Raw genomic sequence first — 26,265 nt, 5'->3', positions numbered from 1 at the left:
ACTAAACACTAAGTAGAAGCTAAATACAAAAGATCCTGAGCCAAAACCCCACACCTTCAATAAGATGTGACTTGGGATATATGTGTAAATTTATAATTAATTATGGGCAGAAAAGCAACAAGTGTACAGTAGGCACTCCTTGAACTTGTTCGCTAGAACCATGCCTTTGTGGTCAGAGGAAAGGACATTCCCAGTGAAATACATTTCAGATGCATAGGTGAAGGTAGCTTTAAATAAGAATGTTTTACTTACAAAACCTCTCAAAGACTTAGTTTACAAATCCCCTTATGACTCTTTCCTCAAGATGCATCATCACTACAATTTCTCTAATAAGCAATAGGAAGTACAGCTTGTGGGATCAGGTTTAATCAACCCTCAGATAGGAAGGTGCTGGTATTATTTATCTAATTAACAATATTTATACAGTATTTACTTTGTACCAGATATTATTTTAGGCAATTTGTGAGCATCATCCAATTTAATAGTCAAAACATTGTAAGGAAAGGGAGTTTGCTATCCCAGTTTTGCAGACATTGTAAAAAGTACACCAAGTTTAAATTTTTCCAATCCACCTATAAACAAAAGGCAAGTTTTCCTCCCAGGTACCTGGCATAATAATTCACGCTCTTCACCTGTATTCTAACATGCTACCACTAACATTCTAATTGCTACCATTAACCCTAATACTAGAGATTCGGAGAATTTTGGAGAATTAAACTTTTTGATTAACCACTTCTAGCCTTGACTCCTAGTGCTAAAATACTTTTGTCTTTCCAGCTAAATACGTTCTTTATTTTAAGGAGTCACTGTCAAGAATAATATTGATCATTAGCTACTTTTATTCATCTTATAACTCTGTATTAGTCATGTTACATATAAGGAGTACCAAGAGAAAGGAAATGAAACTTGAATCTCAAAAGTCTAAGGCCAGCAGAACAATGTTGTGGGAGGAGCCAGACAAAGCATTCTTGATAAAAACTTTGGTTACTAAGTGCGTGTCTTACTGTTAACTGTTGAGACATCAAAGCCAATGCAAGCATAATGTCTGCTATAACTGTGTTGCCACAGACCAAAGTGAAGACATTATTGAGACTGAAAGTATGTAAGGGAAATGGATATGTTTTGGATCTTGAAAGCCAGTTGCAGTCTATTTTCCCTTTGCCTGTTTCTCCTAGTATTAAGGGGTCAGTTTTCCTATTTCTTGGAAGAATGACTAACTCATAAAACAGAATGAACATTTTTTGTTGAAATAGGAAGATTTTTGAGGGGACAGTTTTACCACATAGGTCTGGTTGGCCCAGACCTTGCTATGTAGACTGGGCAAGCTTCAAACTCAAAGATTTGCTGTCCTCTGCTTTCCACAATGCTGGGATTAAAGGCTCCACCATATCCAGCAAATAGGGAGATTACATAACAATAGCTCTGCACTGTGGTCAACATGAAATCAAAGTGTCTCTAATATATATATATATGTGTGTGTGTGTGTGTGTGTGTGTGTGTGTGTGTGTGTATGTGTGAGTGTGTGTGTGTGTGTGTGTGTATGAAGAATTTATCCATAAGCTCTTATAGCCACTGAGCATTTTTTTGTGTGTTTTCCTCTTCTTTCATATCTCAGGGCAAGCAGTGGTCACTGGAAAGCTTGCACATGATTCAAAGTTACTCTACAATAGAAACTTCATATTCAAAATAAACTTGACATTGAAAGTACAATATCAGTAAATTTCACTGAATTGTAGCAGAGTCTTGAGTTGGAGTATATCAGGATTTCTCAGTACCTCCGGCCATCATTTTATCTTAACCACGTAAGTTCTGTATCAAACACAGCCCACCTGTTTTCTAGGCTGCTGCTACATAACTCCAATTTCTGTAGTGACTGGAAAAATAACCTTGCAGAGAGTTACTTTTCATGGATGGATTACCAGGAAAATCTTTGTCCATTTCTTGCTTCATGAAAATAATCAGTGAAAACAACCTATAACTCCAGACTATGTCTTAAACAGAAACACTTTAAAACAAAGTGCATAGAGATTCTACAGTGGACAAGCTGAAATAGAGGAGCAAGGACCGTCCGATCCACAGGGACAACTTCAGACACTGGATTAACTTTGATGAGAATTATTCGAGTTGCCTCTATTATCCAAGCAAACCAAGAGCAAAGGCATTGTACTGATACAGCTTGCATGCCTTTCATCCTCTGTGTTCTAGCCAGGATTATCTGAAAGCCACTTAAGGTGTTTAACAAGGAGACTCTGCCATATCACTCAACCTCACAGTAGCAATAGTGTAATGGGATCAAAACTACTTCAAAGCTTTGTAAAGGAGCTGTTTCTAGGACATGTAGTGATTGATTTGAAATAACATGATGAGAAAGATACCACTAAGATTCTTAGAGATGACAGAGTGTTTTTGAAGCCTCGTGAATTATGATGAAGTCCTCTGTCAAGGATGGCTCAGAGCCTGCACACAGGAACTCACTGCATCACCATTGGGAATACATTTTCCAATTGTTTTTCGAGTAGCTGTTTGGAAACAGGATGTGACACTATCTGTTCTTATACAAAGAAACAAAGTGATTATTGCATGTGTACTGTGCTTGTTAGTCAGAAAGCATCATGTCACCTCAGACAATTATTGAAGGCTGAGTGGGACTTAATTTTATTTCACTATACATAAATTGGCTATATCTCTTCATTGTGTTTGAAGTGATTAATGGCTTGCAGCAAGGCTTAGTGAAAGGATGACAAAGACAACCGCTGAATATCATTATTGACTCGAAATGGCTGCAATATAGTCTCATTATTTCTGTCCTCAAAATAAATTTCACAGACCCAACCCCAAAATATGTTGTCTGTGTCTTTACATTCCTATGTAACCACTTCACCGGTACAGACAACCTGCTTTGCCAGGATTCAGGCCTTTAAAGTTTGCTTTCTTTCCTCACTCTCATGTGAACAGAACAAGAGATATTTGCCTTTTAAAAATATCTATACTATTCCCACATGAGTTTCTACTTTCCTAACTAGTCTAATTCATAAATGTGGACTCCTGTTTTACTCTTCCCTGGACTAAAGAGTTCAGACAATAGAATGAGGATGCTCTTTCTTCATTGCTTGGTAAAAGCATAAAGTCTATAAACATAATGAGCTATTTAACTCTGGTATACTACCTCAGTCATCTGTGATACAAGAGTACAAGCAGTTGTAGTTGTTGGCCAAAACTGAAGCTCTAAAGCTACAAAGACAGAGGCATAAAGAAGAGGAACTAAGGAAATAGCATAGGGTATACCCCTAAGTTACCCATTGCAGGCCAGGCTAAAACCTTGTTGTTCAACATGTGGTCCAGCAACAGCATCTTCTAAAAGCTTATTATACATCCATTATAGCAGCCCACACTCAGGCCTAATTACCTTAATATAAGTCTAGGGAATTCCTATGCACTTCAGAATGTGAGAAGACAGTTGGGTTTCACAGTAGAGACTATAGTCTTGGTTAGCATAAGACTAAAGTCAGGAAAACTCCAAATCTACAGATTGCTGAGGCTATAGAGCGAGTTTAAGGGCAGAATAGTCCACTCAGCATGACTGACCGTGAAAGTGGAACGAAGGCTAGGGGATAGAGCTCCGAAATAGAGTTCTTCTTTAGCATGCTCATTGCACTGGCTATAATTTCTGCGACTGCATAGACACGAGGAATTTACTTTTAAGAATTTATTTTTTTCTGATTGCATTCTTGCAGCACAGTTTTCATGGATGACTCTCTTACTCACGTTTCATACGTGATGACTCTTAGCATTAATATGATTATGTACTGCAACCCAGAGGTTAAACCCTTTCCTGCGTTCTCCTGTCCCTACCTGCGCAATATCACACATAACAGCAGTGGTGACATTGGGCTCAGTTAACCTGGAGAGGACTTCACAGCTCAGTTACTACCAGTGGCTGGAAAAGAACATTTTCTCAATTACTCATATAGCCAGGTGTAGTCAGAAAGAAAACTGTGTCATTATTTTTAGTCACACCTCTATTTTGAACCAAGTGCTATTGAATTCTTTTAATTTGCAATCCAAACTCTTCACAGGATTTGAATAGAAACAACCCTTAGAGAAACTTAGCCTCAGTGTTGAAAGTTTTGCCATGATGGTAAATGTTCCAAAGTATCACTGAATCCAAAACGCAAGGCCAAAGAGGAAATGATAAAGAGAATTAGCACCAATAGCACTTTGAAATCATTTTACAGTCTCATAGGATGGAAATACTCATTACCATGTATAATTTCTTAGTTTATAAGAAATTTTTATAAAAGCACAAATTTCTTAAAAGTAGCTTATTTTTATAATTACTACCCATTACTTACTACTTTCAGAAATGGCCAAGCATGAAATAGTGGAGATTAATGTTTCCGTCAACAAATCATTGGGGGGACATAAAACAAGTGCCACTAACCAACAGACAGGAACTTTAACAAGGCACTCAGAACAAACACTTGGCAACCTGGCCAAATGCGCCAGTTGACAAAAATTAATCACCACACTGGACTGATGTGACAGCTTGTGTGTTGAAAAGTCAAGTTGACTGAGTGTGAGCTTACAGCAATCTCCGTGCCAGCAGACTGCTCCCCCAGAAAGGAAATTTTTGTGTTGCTGAAGTGCATCAGGTTTCCATGGGAAGAAGACATGAATGGACTTGCAAAGGAAAAGCAAACATGAGGCTTCTATTCCCTGAAATAAAATATTCTAACTTCCTAACATTTCTGAATGGAAATTAGAAATTGACTGAAGAGATCATTGTTCCTGAGAAGGAGCTAAGAGTGGGAAAGAGAGGAAGCAGCCAAAGAAATGATAAACAACACAAGGATTTTTTTTTCAGAAAGCCATGTCAAAACCTGCTATTTTATAACCATATTAAAATATAGTTGACAAACATCAATGGCCATATGGGGAGATAAGCAAGTATACAATCTCTTTTTCTATGTAGAAATGTGCACATGTGTGTGCTTACAGGTTGCTTTAGGCTTGATGTCATGTGTATTGAACTCATTACAATTAACTACCATAACACTTTCCCATACAGAACATAAAGCTAAAAGCCAGGGATGCAGCCTATGCAAGCACCTGGGTTAAATTTCCTAAAACTCGAGCAAGACAGAGAGGTAAGCACAGGCAGAAGGAAGCTGACTCAGGTGTCCCTGGCCCCGTTGGCTCCAGCCTTTCCATGACCATGGTCATAGATTTCTCCTCATTGTATTGTTCTGATTTTTGCTTTAGTCTATCTGTTACATTGTCAAGAAGTTCATATTATGAACTCCATAGTCTCCTCCATGTGTATAGTTTTAGCATAATGTGAAATAAGTTTTGCACAGGCAACGGCAATTGTCTTTATCTTAACAACCAGGGGTCCCTCATGGGATGAGTCACTTCTAACTGTTGTTTTCAAATCAGCTATGTTGGAACCAAATATGTGTTGTAATTTCTGAAAGTCACTGTTTTTGCAAGACATAGTTCTATAAAATATCCTTAATAGAGAAAAACATGTCTCAGAACAAAAACAGTCACTCAACTTTGACTGTTTTATGCCTTCATATTTCTTCTACTCACAGCCAGATCCTCTTAAGATGTTTGCTGCTTCAAGATTCAACAAATTCAGGCTGTTCACTGAAAGACACCTCTCATCTGTAGTTCCTAGTTACTTTCTGCTCCCAGTTTTCTTTCTGTATGTCCCTACTGTAACTCGGCAGCAGTTTAAGCACTTTCTTTCTCCTGCTTCTCCACAGGACATTGATTCCTACTTTTAGTATTCCTTGCTGACAGAACCTTTGTTTGAATGTGCCATGGGTTGTGGTTACCCTATTAGGGCACTGGCTGGCCTCCCACCTGTCCATCTTGCATGGAGGATGAAATATCCCGCTGCTTCCCAGCTGGGCCTCTGCAGCCTAATGGTCTGGGTGTAAATCTTGGCACTTAACTATTCCTGTGACCAAAAGGAGCCACCCAAGCTATAACACAAGTGTATTTGCTTCAGGAATTAAGAAGAGAAGAATGTGAAATGAAGTATACACAGTGTACACACCTCACCCAAGATAAGAGCCTAATAGGTGTTATCATTTATTAATAAGACATACAAGAAGAAACTTCACATGCAATTTCTTTGCCCACGGTCACTGCTCTTATCATTTTTCTAGTACTTAAAAATTTGTTCTCATCATTCTATGTATACCCAAACAACAGAAGAGTTTGTTTTAAAAAGCCCATATCACTAAATATATTAAATCCTCGTAGATTGTTCCAACTAGAGAGAGCGAAATAGCTAAATTACCTCGAAAAAATTTGATAAAGTTCATTGCAGAGGCAAATATCTTGGGTTGTCAACATAATATATTCTCTAGTTATTTGTCTTATTTTTATATATTTTGCTGGTATCACTGAATTAAATGTAAAGCTTGTGTGCACTGTTTACAAATTTTATCATGTAAATTTCAGTATATACGTAAAAACGTATTTCTTATTTTATTTATTTTTTAGTGTGTGTGTGTGTGCGCGCAGGTGCGCGCACGCATGCCTGAGTATGTATTCAGATAGATGCATCTCTTCTGTGACTGGTTGTGAGTTCAGAGGACAAGCTGGACTGGTTCTCTCCCTCCATTGTATGCTTCACTGGAGTGGACCTCAGGTTGTAAGACATGGTGGCGAGCACTTTTACTCACTCACTGAGGCATGTCACTGACCTGAACAATCAACACATTTCTTCTCAAATATAAAATGACTGTGAATGCCAATTTCTCTAGAAAGTGCTATGTAGCTTGGTGTTCATGGAGGAATTTTTGCATAAATATAGCATATTTCAGATAGAAATGATAAAAGTTGTTTCAAAGGTTGTTTTGAACACTAGGAGGAAGGAGGCTGCATTCTGTATTAAAGATTGGAGGAATTCCAGTGTCTGCCATAGCAGCGCTGCTGGAACTGTCCCCTTAACTGAAAGCATGGCCAGAAAGATGTTATTCACCCCAAGATAAATGAATGCTACAATCTATGACCGCAGGCAGGCAAAGCACCTTCACCTCCCTTCCTAAGGGGCAGACTGGTCTTTGCCCTCAAGGTGGAGTCACAAAACACATTATCTGCTTGACACCTCTTTTTCAAATAAGGAGGAGAATGGTTGCTCTAGGCAGATGAGTGCCTGTATCTTTCTCAGTGATCGCCCTTTTTGTTTTGATATTAGGAAGCTACCAGCTGCACTATACCTATGAAAATTTCAGAATTAAGAAGGACATGTTTATGAAATATTTAATACTGACTGTGGTGGTTTGTATATGCTTGGTGCAGGGAGTGGCACTATTGGGAGCTGTGGCCTTGGAATAGGTGTGGCCTTGTTGGAATAGGTGTGGCCTTGTTGGAGGAAGTGGGTCATTGTAGGAGTGGGGTTTGAGAGCCTCCTCCTAGCCATGTGCAAACATGTCTACTCTTGGCTTCCTCTCAATGAAGATGTAGAACTCTCAGTATCCAGCACATTGGCATGCTCCCACCTTGATGATAATGGACTGGACTTCTGAACCAGTACTCCAACCCCAGTTAAATGCTTTCCTTCATAAGAGTTGCCTTGGTTATTGTGTCCCTTCACTGGAATGAAAACCCTAACTATGACACTGGCCCACTGTCAGAGACAGCCACATTTGTACTTGGCATTGAAGTTATACACTCAGGTGAATTCAATTTCTAAGTTCTGTGTGTAACTCCCAAGTCAAGAAAGCAATAACATCAGGACACAGAACTGTGCTTGCAGACCATATCTTCATACTAACTAGTCAATTCAATTTCATCATAACAGAGTCATGCTTATCTATTTAATGTATTCCATTTGTTAGCTCACAGTTTTAGCAGCAATGCTTAGAGGTGGCCCAAGAGATGATTTTGCCAGTAAAGCTGAGACAACAGGCTAAGGGTCCTTTAAAAACATCGTGCATCCCTGTTGCCTGTACCCTGAATCCTACCTGGCCTTGGGAGTTAGAGTTGAAGTGGTGGCCACAAAATGACATGTACTCCGGGAACAGCTGAGAAACACAGCAGCAAACTCCTCTGAACACTGCTGCAAGCTCCTTTAATACCCTCCACCTGCTGCCCATTGGTCCCAAGAAAGCATCTCTTTTAAACAGCAGTTCCTGATTGTCTGGCATTGTCTGCTACCACCAATCCTTTTCTCTCAGGCAGTCCTCCATTAGGTCCTCCTATAGGAGATGCTTTTGCTGCTGCGCACCCACCCTACCCCCACCCCCACCCACTCCTCCTCCCCTTACTTACATAGAGGTGGCCTCTCTGCTCCTGCTACACTAGCCCAGAAAAGTAAGGTTTAACTAGGGGGATAGGAGCTACCTAACTTTGTTTTAGAGTATTATACAAGTAATGTTGGTTCAGATATGGATTCTAGTATTCCCTAAAGCTCAATCTAGCCAGTCTGGGCCTTTCTCATTTCTTGCCAGACTATCTACCCATTTTATAGAGGATGCTGTTGAATACTGTGTGCCTGAGAGCCAGAGGGCTGTCACTCTTAGGAATGAGTTCTCTAGTCACTGTTCTGTTGAGGTGGAGGAAGGCATTCTGAGTCAGCTTTTGAATTGATAGTGTTCCCAACACAATTCTGGTAAGTAAACTACCCTCCCTTTAATTCTGTAAGGGAGGTAAGGATTTTTTTTTAATTACAAACATTTTCTCTAAAAACCATCTAATATTTACTTTGATAACTCATTTTTAACTCAGTAGCTTTCCTGCCGAACTACCCTAATTAACTGTCCTTTGAAATTCTCTTAAAATTTTTCTTTTGTGTATTTAATTCATAAAATTTTTCTTAATCTCCCAAGATAATTGCAAGTCTTGCAAATAATGATTTGAGAGTCTTTGGAGAATACCATTTTTAGGGATTGTGGTGATGTTCTATGCTGATATATCAGTGTAGAAATCACTAACAAAGGTTGCAAATGAGTATCTAGCCACTCACAATGCCCACTGCTTTCTTTCTATCCCTTCCTCTTGCTGTCCAACCAGGGAAGGATTATACTGGCCTGAAATTAAGACTGCAGAGTCCTGCAGGGGACGATAATTGGACAGGGTATCCCGCTGCCCCTGAATCCTAAGGGGTCCTGTAGATGTGGGGTTCCCGGCTGTGCCTAATGTGTAAGTCTCAGAAAGGCAGAAGCCTTCCGTCTTCAACAGCACACTTCTTCATGTTTTTTCCTGGCAGAATACTGAATACTTTGCTTTTCCACCAAGCTGCTTGAAGCCCAGACGGTTAGTAGAGTGAAATATTTGATGATTGCCCTACGATCACTCTGATCTGAGCAGGAACAACTGTCTGTCCCAAAAAATGCAAGTAGATATCGTGTAAACATGACTGTTCAATACCATTAAGAGTTAACCTCCAACTGGGCAGTGGTGGCACACGCCTTTACTCCCATTATTTGGGAGGCAGAGACAGGCGGATTTCTGAGTTCAAGGCTAGCCTGATCTACAAAAAAAGAGTTAACCTCCTTTCAGCATATTTTGTTAGAATATTTTGTAATATTTTTCAAACAATAGAACTTGTGTTTCTGTTCTAAATTCCATCAAATGGAAAGTAAGTTTTGTGATAAGTCAGAAATAGAAGCAATAGTTAATACTGTGGGCATAAGCTCCCCTAAATGCACAGGGAGTTCTTGAACTCAAGATTTTTAACCATCTAGAAGCCCCTTTCCTGGGATACCTGACCTGTTCCTATTTTGAGTTACTTCTCTTCTCTCTTCATTTCCTCCATGCCAGTTTGTTGACTGTGTCCTCGAGGCCCTCAATGGGAACAAATAAACAGCATTTGATAACCCAGTTATACAATGTATGTCTTATAATCTGCCCATGCTCCTAATGCTTTGAAATCTCTAAATAGTTAACTGCCTTTTTGTTTTTATGTCTATTTTCTGATAGTCTGTGGTAACTGTATCCTAAGATCTACCTTGGATATTTCAAAATACAGATGCCATAGAGACATATGGTGACACTAAAAGTTAATGTCACTGCAAGATTCTAATAGTGATAAAATGATAGAATTATGATCTGCTAAACCTTGCAGTGAAGGTCATGGCGATGTCTGCATTGCACAAAGGGCTGTGGCTGCCCATGCAGTCTCATTCTGGCCCAGATTAATTTTACATGAGCACAGTATAAAAACGTCAAACTAAATATATATTGTTTCTATAAAAAGTCACTGGTCTTTCTTTAAGCTCACTATATAATCTTGACATATTATCTGCTAAATAATAAATTGAAGAGACTAATTTTTTCAGAACCCTATAGAATGCCATGTAGAGAACACATCTTAATTAAATATTGAAGAACAAAGTAGGCTGTTCATCATCCAGCCCCATCAAGAACCTTGAGGTCATGGCATGCTGCCCTGGTTCCCTGGTAAAGGTGCAGTGACCACTTAACCTGAAGTCAGCCATGCTTCTTTGGTACATGTTAAGAATGGAACAAGTCTCCAGTACATAGGTCCCTCAGGGGTTTGCTTTTACTTTGGTGAGTCATTCTGTGCAGATTTGCTCCCAGAGTCATAGCATTTTCTTTTCCTGTGTTGTAAATACAAGTGAGGCAAAGACAAAATTTTCATGAAAAGCTTGAGTTTTATAACTAACGTTTCCGCTACTATTTTGTAAGTAAAGGAGATGGGCTTCAGTATAAAAGAATTGATAGGGGGAAGCACATGGAAAGACAGTTGTGTAGGTTGAGTGTCTGCCCCACAGCCTGTGCTCCAGGGGTGGAGACAAGCAGATTCTTGGAGCTGTAGCTAGTGAGTTTAGCTATATCAAAGAACCCCAGGTTTAGTGAGAGTCCCTCTTTCAAAAGACACCTGGCATTGTCTTCTAAACTCTACACACCAGTGCACACAACAGGCACCAACACCTATGAAGCATGCTTGCATCCTCACATGAACGTGCGCATATCTCACGCACGTACATTTACCACAAGATTTAGAGTGTAGATTAATTACAATGAGAGTAATGATAGTTTATATGGATGAACAAATAATAAATTAATGAATGAGTGAATGAATGAATGAATAAACAGATTCACTTTTCCCTAATTTGTCTTAATGCAAAGTGCATGATATGTTCGTGTCAGTAGTGCATGAGATATTCATACTGACAATATATATGTTCATTTAACATACATATGTTATGATAGAAAGTATATATATATATATATGTGTGTGTGTGTGTGTGTGTGTGTGTGTATCATATGTATATACGTATAAAACATAAAATACCACCCTAGAATTTTTTTCTTCTTTCTTAGTGTTGGGGTTTTTGAACTGAAGTTATGGAGGGCAACAAATGAACATTCCTATGCATATGTGTGTGGTAGGGCTAAGGTGGGTAGTGCTGCAGACTGAAGTCAGGGCCTCATTCACACTAAGCAAGCACTTTTCTACTGAGCTTTTATCCAGCCCAAGCCTTAATCAAGTAGTACTTCTCACCTTAATCTCTGTTTGGTAGACATACAACAGGGATATAATCATGTATGTGAGAAGCATGAAATCGATGCCCGGGTCTCTTTGTCTGAAGAACTTGTTTCGACAGATAGCATTTCTGGGGAGTGGCATGGGCCTGTATCCTCAGGCATTCAGGAGGAGGATGCAGAAGGATGGCCTGAGTCCAGGAATCCTGGACTGTGTTGTAATATGACTATTGGGTGTTTACACTAAGTTCAGCTGAACTGAACAAAACCATATTTTTAGATGTTATATCATTAAAACCAAACAGAATAAAATCAACTCTGACTGGTTGTGTAAAAAATTGATTTAAAGGCACTTGGCCAAAGGACAGTGTTTCTATTGGAAGCACACACACAAATCTGGTATGATGTTCACACTTGCTAATGACTAACTTGCAAGCTGAAGGAGTGTCTTAGAAACCTAAGAGTGAGTTAATTAAAGGTCAACTCCAAAGGGAATTGCCCTAGCTGTCAAGATTTATTTTCTCTAGCCTGAATTGAGAAACACTGGAAAGAAAGAGAGAGAACATAGTAAAAAAGGACATGCTGACGTTTCCCAGATTGCCTCATCGTGACCCATCTGCTTTGAACACAGCGGCACTTGATGATCAGCTCTAGGTCTATTACTTTCCACACCACATGGCAGACCTTGTAGCAGTTGCAGCACATCGTAATGGATCACAGTGTTGTCCTGATGGCTTTTGCTTTAAGTCAGTGATGTTTTAAAATTATTTTATGGGATTTTAAAAACTAGCAAAAATCAAAGAGGAATTATGCTCTAGACTCACACTCACTAAAGATGTCATTCTTGTTTCTTTTCGAGGTGAAACGGTCAGTGTTCTTTCATTTAAAACTAGAATTCTTAAGAATCTAATTGGCATTTCCTGGTTGCCATGGTTACCAAATGACAAGCAGCCTTCATATACTTTCATCTTGCATCAACAAACTAACCTTTGTGAAAAAACTGAATTCTCTTCAGACATGCACTTTGAGTTTAAGCACTGGATGTCTTTATAGCCTCTGAAAGAGGTACTATTCATACAGAAGTTAATTAGCCAATTATCAAATAAGGTCTTTCCTTTAAGAAACTAAGCAATAGGACATAAAGCATAAATTCAATTAGCGGAATTTCCTCCCTTTCATTTCCATTCATTTTTGAGGAGTGGTCTAGAAGAAATAATATTGAAATAGAGAAGCCATAATTTAGGTGATAAAATTTATTTTAGACTTCTCTGTGGACTATATAGGAAAATTATATTCAAAGGGCATTATGAGACAGTGCTTCAAGCTGAGCTCTCTGTTGAATCTCCATGTCCCATTCAGATCCTCCCCAGCTGCCTGCCACCGTATTCCTGATGCTGGATGGACTTGCAGTTAGTGCTGACGCTTGCTTCCCTGTCGGTTCTCTATTCACAATTTTTTGAGTGGGGAAAGCATCTATAATTATTTCAGCATAAAAATAAGATTTCAGGAAAATCTGCATCAACCTTTCCCAGCCAACATATTAATTACACTTACCTGCAACTTACCCCTGTGCAACACTTCATTGCACTTCACATTTTACCCCACATGGGCTGCCTTTCCTAGTAGAATGAGAAACCTACACAGATCTCTGCCTGCTTTTCTAGTTTTTTTCTTCTCTAATATAACACTAATAACTTTCCTTTCTTCCTGAGTGCATAAACTTAAAATTATGCCTTCTTTCCTTATTGTTGAAGGCACTATGCCAGCAGGTAAACTTAAATAACCGACTAATGAGGCTTTAGAAATATTTTTATAATTTTCAACAGAGGCAACAAGTAGCAAGAAACTTCTCACGATCCAGTTCACAGGATCTATTTGTTTTATGGTGTCATTCAAATGGAAACAATGACCAAGACATTACTGGTCACATTTTAGTGTCTCATCAAGCAGATGGATCTATTTATTAATTTTCTTCGCACTCAGATAATTTTATAAAGTCAACTTGTATCTTTAATCAAAAGAAGTTCTTACCCGCAAGTATTCTGAACAAAGCTAGTTGGCTTGTATTTTAATTCTAATAGGCGGTAAAACTAAGGTACTGTCACCGACATTGGGGAACCTACAATCTACTGGCTATGCTGTTCCTGCTACTGAGAGGAAGATGGGTATGATTGCCATGGCATCCATGTTTTTATAATGCCTTTCATAGCTATTGGGTATTTTAGTATATGACAAGAACATTGATAATCAAGTAAATGATGTTTTCATCTCTGACCACATACATAAAATATTGAAACAGAAATGGATGTAGACAGACTCAACTCTCACTTTAAAACACATGTCCTGTATTTCTATCTCCGCTTTTGAAATTGAGGATTGATAGGTGAATGTTTACTTTTGCTTTTTACTTTATAAATTATAAATTTATTTGTGTATGCACATGTATATGTGTGTGCACATAAATGTGTGTGTGTGTGTGTGTGTGTGTGTGTGTGTGTGTGTTGGTGCATGCCATAGTCCACAAGAGGGGATCAGAGGAAAACTTGTAGGAGTTTCTTTCCTTCTGCCATGTGAGTCTCATGAACTAAACTCAGGCCATCAGGCTTATTGGAAACCACTTTACCTACAGAACCATCTCCCCAGCCCACATGTGTGAATGCTTGCTTGTTTGTACCTGTGCATCAGGTAGCACAACCTATCATGGACTGTTTTATTGCCAGCCTGCTGAAAGTAATGGAAAGTTGAAGAAAAGGAAACTATGCAGGGCTTTAATGAGTCCAGTCAGACCTAAGCAAAGCTGAGTAATATTTGAAATAAGCTATCTTTAAGAATCTAGTGCAAGCTCTTAGTAACTCTGCTGTGGCCTCCCAGAGGTCTATAGTCTTACTGGGAAGCCTGAACACCACAGGGTTGTAGGTCTTTACTTCCCTTGAGGTCTTTTCTCATAGTTTTTGTCTTTGATGATTACCCCTCATATGCTAATTCTTAAAAATCTCAGCAGTTGACCACTAAGCTGTGCAAATGCCTATGACCAGTATAGAGTATATATTCAATATATTAATTTAATAATATTATTAATATAAATAATTAATTTAGCTTTTCAATTAATTTTCTATTCTCACTCTCTTTATTAAAATAAAACTTGCAAAATGGCAGTGATATTCTCTGGTTTTGGTATTAAACCACAGGCATTTATAATATTGATCAGTACACTGTAAGTGCTCTATATGATAACATGAATTCATAAAAACAAAAACAGTCTAGGGAGTCACATCTACTTCTCAAGACAACAATAAGTCACTGTCAAGTGCTTACTAAATGCCCGATGTTATCCTAACTACCATGTCTGAATTATACAAATACGTAGCCTTGCAAAGAAATGGGTTTGAGTATAGGGATACCCCAGGAGGTCTGCCACCTCCCAGAGGAGAAATTAAAGGAGATGGGGGAGGGAATTTGTGAACGGGGTTGCAGGAGAAGTGGAGCAGCAATGAGGATGTAAAGTGAATACATGCATACATAAATGAAAGAAAAACACCAAAAAAGATTTATACTTATGAATGTCCATGCAAAAATACTCAAAAAATTCTTGCAAACCAAATCTAAGACCACATCAAAATGATCATCCATCATGATCAAGGAGGCTTCATCCCAGGGATGCAGGGATGGTTCAATATATGAGAATCCATCAACATAATCCAGTATATAAACAAACTCAAGGAGAAAAACCACATGATCATTTCATTAGATGCTGAGAAAGCATTTGACAAATTTCAACACCCTTTCATGATAAGGGAAGATCAGGAATTCAAGGCCCATACCTAAACATAGTAAGAGAAATATACAGCCAGCCAGTAGCCAACATCAAACTAAATGGAGGGAAACTTGAAGCAATCCCACTAAAATCGGGAACTAGACAAGGCTGCCTGCTCTTTTCCTATCTATTCAATATAAGTACTTGAAGCCCTAGCCAGGGCAATTAGACAACGAAAGGAGGTCAAAGGGATACAAGTTGGAAAGGAAGAAGTCAAAATATCACTATTTGCAGATGATATGATAGTATACTTAAGTGACCCCAAAAATTCCACCAGAGAACTCCTAAACCTGATAAGCAACTTCAGCAAAGTGTCTGGATATGAAATTAACTGAAACAAATCAGTAGCCTTCCTATTCTTAAAGGATAAACGGTCTGAGAAAGAAATTAGGGAAGCGACACCCTTCACAATACTCATAAATGATATAGAGTATCTTGGTGTGACTCTAACCAAAGCAAGTGAAAGATCTGTATGACAAGACTTCAAGCCCCTGAGGAAAAATCAAAGAAAATCTCAGAAGATGGAAAGATCTCCCATGCTCATGGATTGGCAGGATTAATATAGTAAAAGTGGCCATCTTACTGGAAGCAATAGACAGATTCAATGCAATCCCCATCAAAATTCCAACTCAGTTCTTCACCAAGTTAGAAAGGGCAATTTGCAAATTCATATGGAATAACAAAAAACCCGGATAGTGAAAATTATTCTCAACAATAAAAGAACTTCTGGGGGAATTACCATCCCTGACCTCAAGCTGTATTACAGAGCAATAGTGGTAAAAACTGAAAGGTATTAGTACAATGACAGGCAGGTAGTTCAATGGGATAGAATTGAAGATCCAGAAATGAATTCACACACCTATGGTCACTTAATCTTTGACAAAGGAGCTAAAACCATCCAGTGGAAAAAAGACAGCATTGTCAACAAATGGTGCTGGTTCAACTGAAGGTTAGCATGTAGAAGAATGCAAATTGTTCCATTCTTATTTCCTTGTACAAAGTTCAAGTCCAAGTGGATCGAGGATCTCCACATAAAACCAGACACACTGAAACTTATAGAAGAGAAACTGGGGAAGAGCCTCAAACACATGGGCACAGGTGAAATTTTTCTGAACACACCACCAATGACTTATGCTGTAAGATCAAGAATTGACAAATGGGACCTCATAAACTTGCAAATCTTTTGTAAGGGAAAGGACACTGTCAATAGGACAAAATTGTAACCAACAGTTTGGGAAAAGATCTTTACCAATACTCCATCGATAGACAGATAATATCCCATATATGTACAAAAAAATCAGGATGTTAGACTTCAGAAAACCAAATAACCATATTAAAAATGGGAAACAGAGCTAAAGAGAGAATTTTCAGTTAAGGAATTTCCAATGACTGAGAAGCACCTAAAGAAATGTTCAACATCCTTAGTCATCAGGGGAATGCAAATCAAAACAACCCTGACATTCCACCTCATACCAGGTAGAATGACTGAGATCAAAACTCAGGTGATAGCAGATACTGATGAGGACGTGGAGAAAGAGGAACACTTCTCCATTGTTTGTGGGATTGCAAGCTGGTACAACCGCTCTGGAAATCAGTCTGACAGTTCCTCAGAAAATTGGACATAGTATTACCTGAGGGCCCAGCTATACCACTCCTGGGCATATACCCAAAAGATGTTCCAACATATAACAAGGATACATGCTCTACTATGTTCATAGCAGCCTTATTTATAATAGCCAGAAGCTGCAAAGAACCCAGATGTCCTTCAGACAGGAAAGGATACTGAAAATGTGGTAAACTTACACAATGGAGTACTACTGAACTATTAAAAACAATGACTTCATGAAATTCTTAGGCAAATGAATGAAACTAGTAAATATCATCCTGAGTGAGATAACTCAGTCACAAAAGAACATATATGATATGAACTCACTGATAAGTCGATATTAGCCCCAAAGCTCGGAATACCCAAGATAAAATTATAGACCAAATGAAGCTCAAGAAGAAGGATGGATGCTTCAAGTCCTTCTTAGAAGGTAGAAACAAAACACTCAAGGGAGTAAATACGGAGACAAAGTGTGGAGCAGAGACTGAAGGTGGCCATCCAGAGACTGCCCACCTGGGGATCCATCCCATATAAACACACCAAATCCATACAGCATTGAGAATGCCAAGATGCTGACAGGAGCCTGATATAGGTGTCTCCTGAGAGTTTCTTTCAGAGCCTGGCAAATACAGAGACGAATGCTTGTAGCCAACCATTTGACTGAGCATGGGGTCCTCAACGGAGGAGTTAGAGAAAGTACTGAAAGAACTGAAGGGGTTTGTAACCCATAGAAGAGCAACAATATCAATCACCCAGACCCCCAAGGGCTCCCAGGGACTAAATCACCAACCAAAGAGTACACACAGAGGGACTCGTGACTCCAGATGCATATGTAGCAGAGGATGGCCTTGTAGGGCATCAGTGGAAGGGGAGGCCCTTGGTTCTGGAAAGGCTTGATGCCCCAGTGTAGGGGAATACCATGGTGGGCAAGTGGAAGTGATTGGGGTCAGTGGGCGAGCATCCTCATAGAAGTAGGTGGAGGGATAGGGGGTTTCTGGGTGGGAAACCAGGAAAGGGGATAACATTTGAAGTGTAAATAAATAAAATATCCAATAAAAAAGAAAAAAGAATTGTTTAATTCACTGCACACATTAGCTTCCAAAGATGCTGCTTGCATTAGTCCTTTGCATATATAAGAATTCTAGACTTCAAAAGATAAAGGACCAAATGTCAACTTAAACTGATATGACATGGCAGGGCACTCAGGTTGATTACACAGCTTATCCTCTCATCTACAAGATCACACAACTTAAAAGTATATCTTTGATTGTCTATGTCAAAGAGTCATTCTAATGATATAGATTATATAGAGAGAAAAATAGGTATTTGTTTAACTACAAAAATAGTTTCTTTCCTTTTTTTTCTGCTACACTACTTCTACTATTACTACAAGTACTACTATTGTTACTATTACTATTTTGAAAGTATAGTCTCATTTTATAGACCTGGCTGCTGACCCAGAGCTTCCTGTGTAGGCCGGGCTGACATTGAGTGAGAAGTCCACTTGCCTATGCCTCCTGAGTGCTGGGATTAAAATTGTCTGCCAGTATAATTTGCCTAAAAATTCTTAAATTGTGTCCTCTCATGTGTCCCACAAAGGCAATTCTATATAAAAATCTATAGCTTGGTGCCCTCTGACTGTCACCTTGATCTTGACTGCTTGAGCAGCCTCTGACAGTGAAACTTTCAGCATTTCCCTGTCTATTTCCAATCACCTCTCTTGGCCAGAGGATGAACTAGGCAGTTGGGAAGAATAGTAACACCTGAAGGAGGGAGGTAACCACTGTAGGAACCAGGCAATTACAGACTTCAGGAAGGCAGTGGTAGCCTTAGAGAAGGGTAGATAGGAAAGAAGACTGAGGGGAGACAGGACATCAGACTTACCAAAGAGTTGAAGGTGGGACTAGAGAGGGAAGGAGGAAAGTGGCTGCCAGGAAGAGTTTCTACTGACATGACTGAAGGACAATGAGAGTCTGAACAGAGCAGGACGGGGAAGTGTGTTTTTATCATGAGATGTTCCTGAAATGCTGTCAACCTTTCCTCCTGGGCAGGAGGAATAAAGACAATTTCCAACACATAAAATCAGTGTGGCTTCCATGCTGCCCTTGACTGAAAGTGAGCTTCTGAATGATCGCTCTGCCAGCGTGAGGGTAGAAACCACAAAAATAGTCCTGGCACCTGAGAAAGAGGCACATGACAGAGGCACTGCAAAGCCCCAGGCTGTTGGCAGCTGGGGGAGGTCTGACAAAGTCAGGATTGGAGGAGGTTAGAAGCGTCAGGGAGTGACTTCCTCAGCAAGAATAACTTGATGACTACTAACTGTAATTTTACATTTTGAGAAGGGATTAATCTAACAAAGAGGGAATTAGTCAACTGAATTAATGACTCATCTGTGTAAACTTTGAAATGAAAACATTACATCTAAAGTAATCAAAATTACATGGAAAATAGAAAAGGTGATCAAGGTTCAGATGGAAACTGATTTATAGAATCTCAAATGTGTGCCTAAGGCAGTCATCCAAATATGTTCTCTTGAAAGTAAAAGGAAGGAGAGAGAAAAGTAGAATGCGGTGTTTGTGAATGGGCAAAATGCAACGAGGTGCTCATTTTCATTAGTGGGAAATCGAGAAATGACCAAAGCAGAAAATCAATAAACATTCTAAATCGTAAAGAGATTAGAAACAAAGCAAAATAAGAGTGCATTTGACCCTGAGTAACAAAAAGGTGTGTGTGTGTGTGTGTGGTGTATATTGTGTTCATGTGCATATGTGTGTGAGATGAGAGTGTAATAGATATCTTCTATATTGAAAGAAACCTTATTAAATTATTAAGTTTAAAAAATACATGTAACCTTAATTTTTGAAAAACATTAAAATTTTAACCTAAGGAAGAGAAAAAGGCTTCATCTAAGGTAGAAACATAATTGCAATCAAGTGTTGATTATGGAGGAAAAATAAAATATGGATCATAATGCAAGCATAGAAAGCTGAACATGAGAAGGTTTTTATTTAAATTACCACCTCCCTTACCAAGAGAATAAATGTTTCACATCTTGTGCAGACAAAGAGTTGAGTCAGTGCCAATGGGAGGATATGGCAGAACTTTAGGAAAGTGTGAATCCCCAGTGTGGGTAGAATCAAGCTGATATTAAAATGTTGAAATCTGAACCATTTTAGGGTCTAGTGTCTGGTTTTCTGTAGCTGCCCCAGTCCATGAATGAACCCAGGGTCTTACTCCAATGGGAAAATGGTGGAAGAGTCTCCATATTGTTCTTGTATACATGGATTATTTATTGTATTAGTGGATAGAAAGGCAAATAAAGCAGATTTGGTGAAGATGTCAGAGAAAATAGACATTAAGGAACTGGTTAAAAACAGAGAGCAGAGACTAGGCAAAAGAAGATGTCTTCATCAACGCTGCAGTGCTGAAAGCAGAGAAGAACTTCCTTGAGAGACAGGGAGGCTGGGCAGCTCCTGGTCAGCATCAGCATCCAGCAATGGGGTGGGGTCTATTACAGGAGGTACTGATACATCACACTGAGGCTCAGGGTTGAACCAAGAAAGGGAAAGCCATACAGCCTCTGCGCCAGACTTGGTCACCCTAGATCTGGCCTGAAGCAAGCTCTTCTGAACTTGCATTGTGCTAGGAATGTACTACTGTGCTGCAGGCACGGAATTACTCCAAGCACGTGACTTCTGAAACATGGAGATAAATTAGTAGGATAAATTGAATCTTTGTTATGCGATTTTGCTTAATGATTAGAGTGTGCTCTAAATAAACAGAAAAACAAATTGATTGCCAAAAACTCTTTTAATGCTTTTTTAATTCATAAGGGTTAAGCACATAAAAGTCAGGATATTAAAAGTTAAAGTTCTCATAAAAACATTAATTTGACAGCAAATTATGCATATTAAGTGTGGGAGGCTTATATTTTATAGCATAAAAGCAACAGGAAATATTGCACAAGGTGCCTTAATTAAATTACATAAAATAACAAATTCAGGGGTAAGTCATCAGAGTAATTTAAACAAAAACTGTTTTGCAACCCTGAAAAAAAGGGGTTGTAAAACTTAACTCTAGAAAATGATCCATTTCGACTTTAAAAAAATCTAGTAAGAATTATTCTGGCTTCAAATGAATTTTATAGTATATAAATTTATACATTCTTCATGGTAGTTTATAACACTGTCTTGCTATTCTAATTTGATCCAAAAAGATGGAAAACACAAGTAAGTACGTGCTTTCATGATAGTCAACAAAGATTTAAAACTCGAAGAATAAAAAAAGATTAATGTAAAATGCTTTTTCTATAGTGGAGATCATATGGGGAATCTTTAATTATATAGATGCCTTCTAATGCACCACTTTGTTTCTGCATTTTCCTGTATTATTACATTTTAGCTATTTGTATTTCTGCATTATGTAAGTTTCAGTTTGACCATGGTGAAATACTGTATGTAGATACATAGAAAGAGAAGGGGAAAAATTGAGGAATTGTTGGTCTTACTGTCTGTCTGTCTGTGTCCCTCCCCCACCACCACCACCTTGATGATCTAGACAATAAGCTTGGAAAACTAAATTCTCCAAAAAACATGTGGATGTCTTTGACCCTCTGTAGCTCCATTCTCTCAATAAGGGATATAGTGAGCAAGACACAATCCAGTATGGTAACCGTGGGAAAAATGTTACGCACTGGTCAGAATTACAGACAGTAATAAAGGAAGAAATGCAGCCCATATAAGGAAGGTATTGAGATGAACATTGTCCTATTAACATATATGTCATATTACAGCCATTATAATTGTTACTACAACTGTAATTATCAGACAGTTCCAATTACTATCAAATTTTAAGTACTAGTACAAATTTTGTGACCTTTTAGATTTAGTATGTATATATGAGCTATTTGGTTCAATATTAACAAACACAATATGAAGTATTCACACATATACACACATGCATGTACAAACACACACACACACACACACACACACTGCAAAGGAAGCATGTCAGAATAATACCAAGATTAACTGACATTAGCTTAAATTTTTACTTTCCAATATATTTTTATGTCACAGGACACTGGCATGTAGAACAATAGAAGTCCATTCACAGGAGTGAAGGGTGAAAATTCCTGAGCATGGAGACTCCTGCCCCACCCTTCAACCCACCTCTTTTATAGGGGCACAATGGTCTGCATTGAACAAATCTCTTCAGCCACATTCCATGGCAATAAACTCTATGTAAGCTTAATGAGAAAAATGCTTTGTCCATTTACTCAAATTTTTTGCCCTGTTTTCTTTTTCCTATTGCCAAACAAACAGAAGGGCACATGGAAACTGCCAGCACCCTAGAATGTACAAACACATGTTAGTGACTATTCAAAGGCATGGTGGTATTTCTAAAGTTCAGCAACATGACACTTAGACTATGTCTTTTGTTTTATTATTTTTTTTAATTTAGGCACCACAAGGCCACATAAGGAGGGTGAGGTCCCTGGAGTGGACTACATTTTCATAACCGTTGAGGACTTTATGGAATTGGAGAAGAGTGGTGCTCTCCTTGAAAGCGGGACCTATGAAGGTAAGCACGTTTCAGTACAAGTCTGTACTTATTGCGTCACATGACTTCCTTTATTCTCCTGACAGCAGAACATTGGGAGAATGGATCAGACTATACTGCTGATCTGGGCCTGAGGGCTTTGTTAAAATAATTCAGAAACATGTTAAGATGTATCTGAACTAATTCTACTCTTAAATCGCTCAGAGATCTAAATATGCGTGAACTGACTTGGTGGCTAAGCATGCTGTTACTTTGAAGCTCAGCTGTGTCTTGGTGGTATCCTAGAGAGGGCAGAGAGGAGTTCCTGTCCATCACTATTTTGAGTTCTCATGTTGCTGTACTGCACAGACCCTCACTTACATCTCATACAAGATCATAAGATAGGAGATACTTCGTGCTGGGGAATTCCAAATTTTACTGAGTCACCAGTCTCCTTGTGTGCCTGGGTCAAATATGAGCAAAGACTAAAACCCAAATACAGAATTCTAGAAGGATTTCTCACTGCAAAGGACACTGAAAAAAAATGAGCCATAATATCCTCAGTAGCAAACTTGACTCTGTATATTACTTCTGTGCATAAGTCATCTTGATGAAACTTAAGAGGCTTATCTATATAAATGGAAGTGGCATCTTTGAAAAACAGGTGTAAACAGTATGTTGGTATGGTCATAATTGGGCATATATATTAACATGCATCAAGAGTGTGTGTAATGAAAGTTTATATCAGACACAGTACAAGAATAGTTTAAACTAACATAACAGTATAAATATCTTTTATTCTTCATTGTTACATGTTCAAAGTATATTTACATACATTCTTATTCAGTCTGGAGATGAAGTTTGTCTCACTGTGCTTCAGCTAATATTGTTCAACAATAACAGTAAAACTTGTAGTATATGCATGACTGCTTAGCCCATCCTACATCAGAGTTTTCCCAATCCTCACTAACAAGACCAGTTGCTATGTATTCAGTTTGGCCATCTACTTCTTCTACTTGCTTATTGCAGTATGCTGTGACATACAGATGTTCAAATCTTACTATTGTGAGGCTGTTAGAGGCATTAAAATCTCTTCAATTATTTAGCATTCTTAAGACAATTTAGGCTAAAAATTCTGCCTAAAAGCACTAGAGAAAGTCACTTATTGCTATATTTCAGGCAAAAGATGATAATATCTAGAAAATGGTTCTATGCATTAGTCATCATAAACAGATAATAAAGATTGACTTTAAAGCATTTTTAAATAAAGAAGATATTTTAATAATGTAAAGTTTTTTCAAGTCTCTGATGTAAAATTCTTTACATATTAGATAACATTTATATAAAGTAAGTCAGAGAAAATAAATAATGAATTATAGACTAATTTTCTTTGGTCTGTGTAATAATAATATTTAGTTTGTACACATCCTAATAGTAATGTTGTAAAAATTATTTAAAATCCCAGCCTGGGGTTTCTACCCTGCCTTAAACCAACTAGTTCCCAAATGAGGGCCACACTCACAGCCCTTTAGTTACAGTAAGCCTTAAACAACACAGGACCTGGACAGCTGCCTACCCTCCATGCTGGTAGAATCTATTTTCCTATCCATAATCCTGAGATATTACTTGCTACTTACTATGTTCTATCTGGGTTGCTCTTAGCTCCAGTTGGGCAGCCCTCAGGCCCACACTCTTTTGACCCTTAACCCACAATGGCTTCTCCTTCCTCTTCTCCTGTACTTTCTTTTTTTCTCCTGTTCCTCTGACCCAATGCCCCCAAAACCTAAACCCCACCTATGTCTCTTCTGCCCACCTATTGTCTGCCATCAGCATGTTTATTTTCCAGTTAGAAATAACTGGGGGAGCAGGTTAATTCGTTATCTTATGTGAAGATGCTCTCTTCTCTGGGGCAACTAGCCTTAGGGGGCCCTGATTAGCATTAGAATACAAGCAGCATTAGGCCGACTCACTACATAACATATTGTACTTAAAAACCTTATTTAAGTATCACTTTTATATAGTGAAGAACCAGGATCATAAGGATCCTTTCAAGAGTGTGATGTATAGTAGGGCTTTTTGATAATGAAACATATATTTCACCTGATTGTATAGAAGCATTTAGCAGAGCATATGTTCATGTTAAATTTCTGCTGTCTTTGTGATCAAGTAGATGACATGCCATGAATTTTTACATCACTATCTTAAAATCAACTCCAGATTATGTTTTAGGTCCCAAGTCAATCTTGAGAAAAATATACTGAAACTGTTCCAGTATAACAGAGCTTTGAGAAAGGGTGACCACTGCTGACTTTCTTAGGTATCGTCTGAAGGTTTGGTACAACTTGTTAGTCATTCCGGAGACTCTGACGTATGTAGAACTGATTACTGAGCAGTAAGCCAGGTTTTCATGTAGGACTTTGTCATAGGTGGCTGTGTCATTGCTTGCTTTCATAAATAAATTCAAATCTCTTTTGCTGGATGCCATAACTACCTGGATAGAAACCTCGAGAACCTTCTCACACCTTGGGATTTTGTTTTTAGTTTGTCCTATGACTTCAGCTAAGCAGAAGCTAAAGTTCATTTTCAGAGGCATTCCTTCAGGACTGGTCTCCGCTAGAGCCTCTACTCACTGATGCTGGTCAAGAAAAGCATGGTCTGAGATGCTCCCAGAATGTTCAGGAGGAATCCCTGAGTTATTCAACTGGGCATGAAAAACTCTTGCAGTAGCAATCTTTCATACGGTTTTAAGGTTTCTTTAATGAAAGCCCCATTTTTCCAGATCCCATTTCATCCCCTTTGCATTTTCTGGGCTGTTGTTCCCTCTCCACCTTGCTATGTTTTCTCCTGTCTTCTCAGTTCTGTAGAGCCATTAGGCAGACTGGAAAAGCCATCTTCAGTAGTCTGTGAGTGCACTAAAGAAAATACTGAGCTGTTCTTAGCATTAAGATCATAGACTTTTCTGTTTACTATGTGGGATCCTTAACAATGAGAGCTACTCCTAAAAATTGAGTCTGCAAGCCTACCATAGCCTGGCCACTCATGAGCTGGAGAAAGGATGGGTGGTCTTGTAGCTCAGGCAATATGCTGCATCGCTTGTCCTGAAAAATAAGGGCTGCTTTCCCTCTTATTAGCAAAGATAAAAGAGATCCTTTATATACTGCCTGGGCTAGCTGCTCATTGCTGAGAAATGGGATTCCAATTGTATCTGTGCATCTTTCCTTCTGCCACTTGATTCTATAATCAGAAATGCCCACTTGTAAAACTGTGTGAGAAAAAGGTATAGTCATCTAGGCAGCTTTCAGAGACACACTAATATACTTCATTGTTAATTCTAATTTAATCTAAGTGGATAGATGTAACCAAAAAGGAATTTGTCTGTTATTTTATTGATCAGACATCAAAAAGACTCTCCTAAATTACAGCTCTGCATCTGGAAAACTGGACAAAGATCTTGCTCCGGAGAACAATTCTGTTACTTGACAAAGCCTAAAAGGAGGGTCTTAATGTGCTGTGGTTATCTGCAGCTATTGCATATGCCCCTCAGCAGAATTTTGATTGATTCTGAAGGCCTTCGTTCTTTCTCTATCCATGCTGGCCTGAATACTCATCACACAGCTGCTGCTTACAGGCTCTGAAGGGAGTGGCCAGGGAGACTTGAGGAAGGGTGGCTATGCTGTGTTAGTGAGTGGGCCTTTTCCAATGCTTGGATGACATAGTTCTTACCTTTCCCATTGAGTCAGGTTCATGATTAATTTGATTTATTGTACCAATAAATGGTTTACAATACAATATTGATTAATGGAAGGAAGTCCAGTCATGAGCCTTGTAATATTAG

The 26,265-nt window shown here is 38.6% G+C and overlaps 1 protein-coding gene across 9 annotated transcripts in view; it reads left to right on the top strand.

Moving 5' to 3' along the window:
• Positions 1 to 26,265, top strand: part of Magi2 (membrane associated guanylate kinase, WW and PDZ domain containing 2) — a 1,489,420-nt gene that overhangs the window by 826,233 nt on the left and 636,922 nt on the right. For 8 of the 9 annotated variants that reach the window (XM_085836468.1, XM_085836467.1, XM_021161941.3 and 5 more), the window contains one exon: positions 22,353 to 22,472. In XM_085836468.1, coding sequence (XP_085692594.1) covers positions 22,353 to 22,472 — 120 coding nt within the window. Of the gene's footprint in view, positions 1 to 1,619; positions 1,803 to 22,352; positions 22,473 to 26,265 lie in introns of those variants that run through there. The other variant, XM_085836471.1, reaches the window with a different exon arrangement.

Source organism: Mus caroli, unplaced genomic scaffold (genome assembly GCF_978045245.1).
Source record: "Mus caroli unplaced genomic scaffold, Mus_caroli_1 scaffold_4, whole genome shotgun sequence".
Classification (NCBI taxonomy): Eukaryota; Metazoa; Chordata; class Mammalia; order Rodentia; family Muridae; genus Mus; species Mus caroli.
This window is presented reverse-complemented; position numbering and strand designations above follow the sequence as displayed.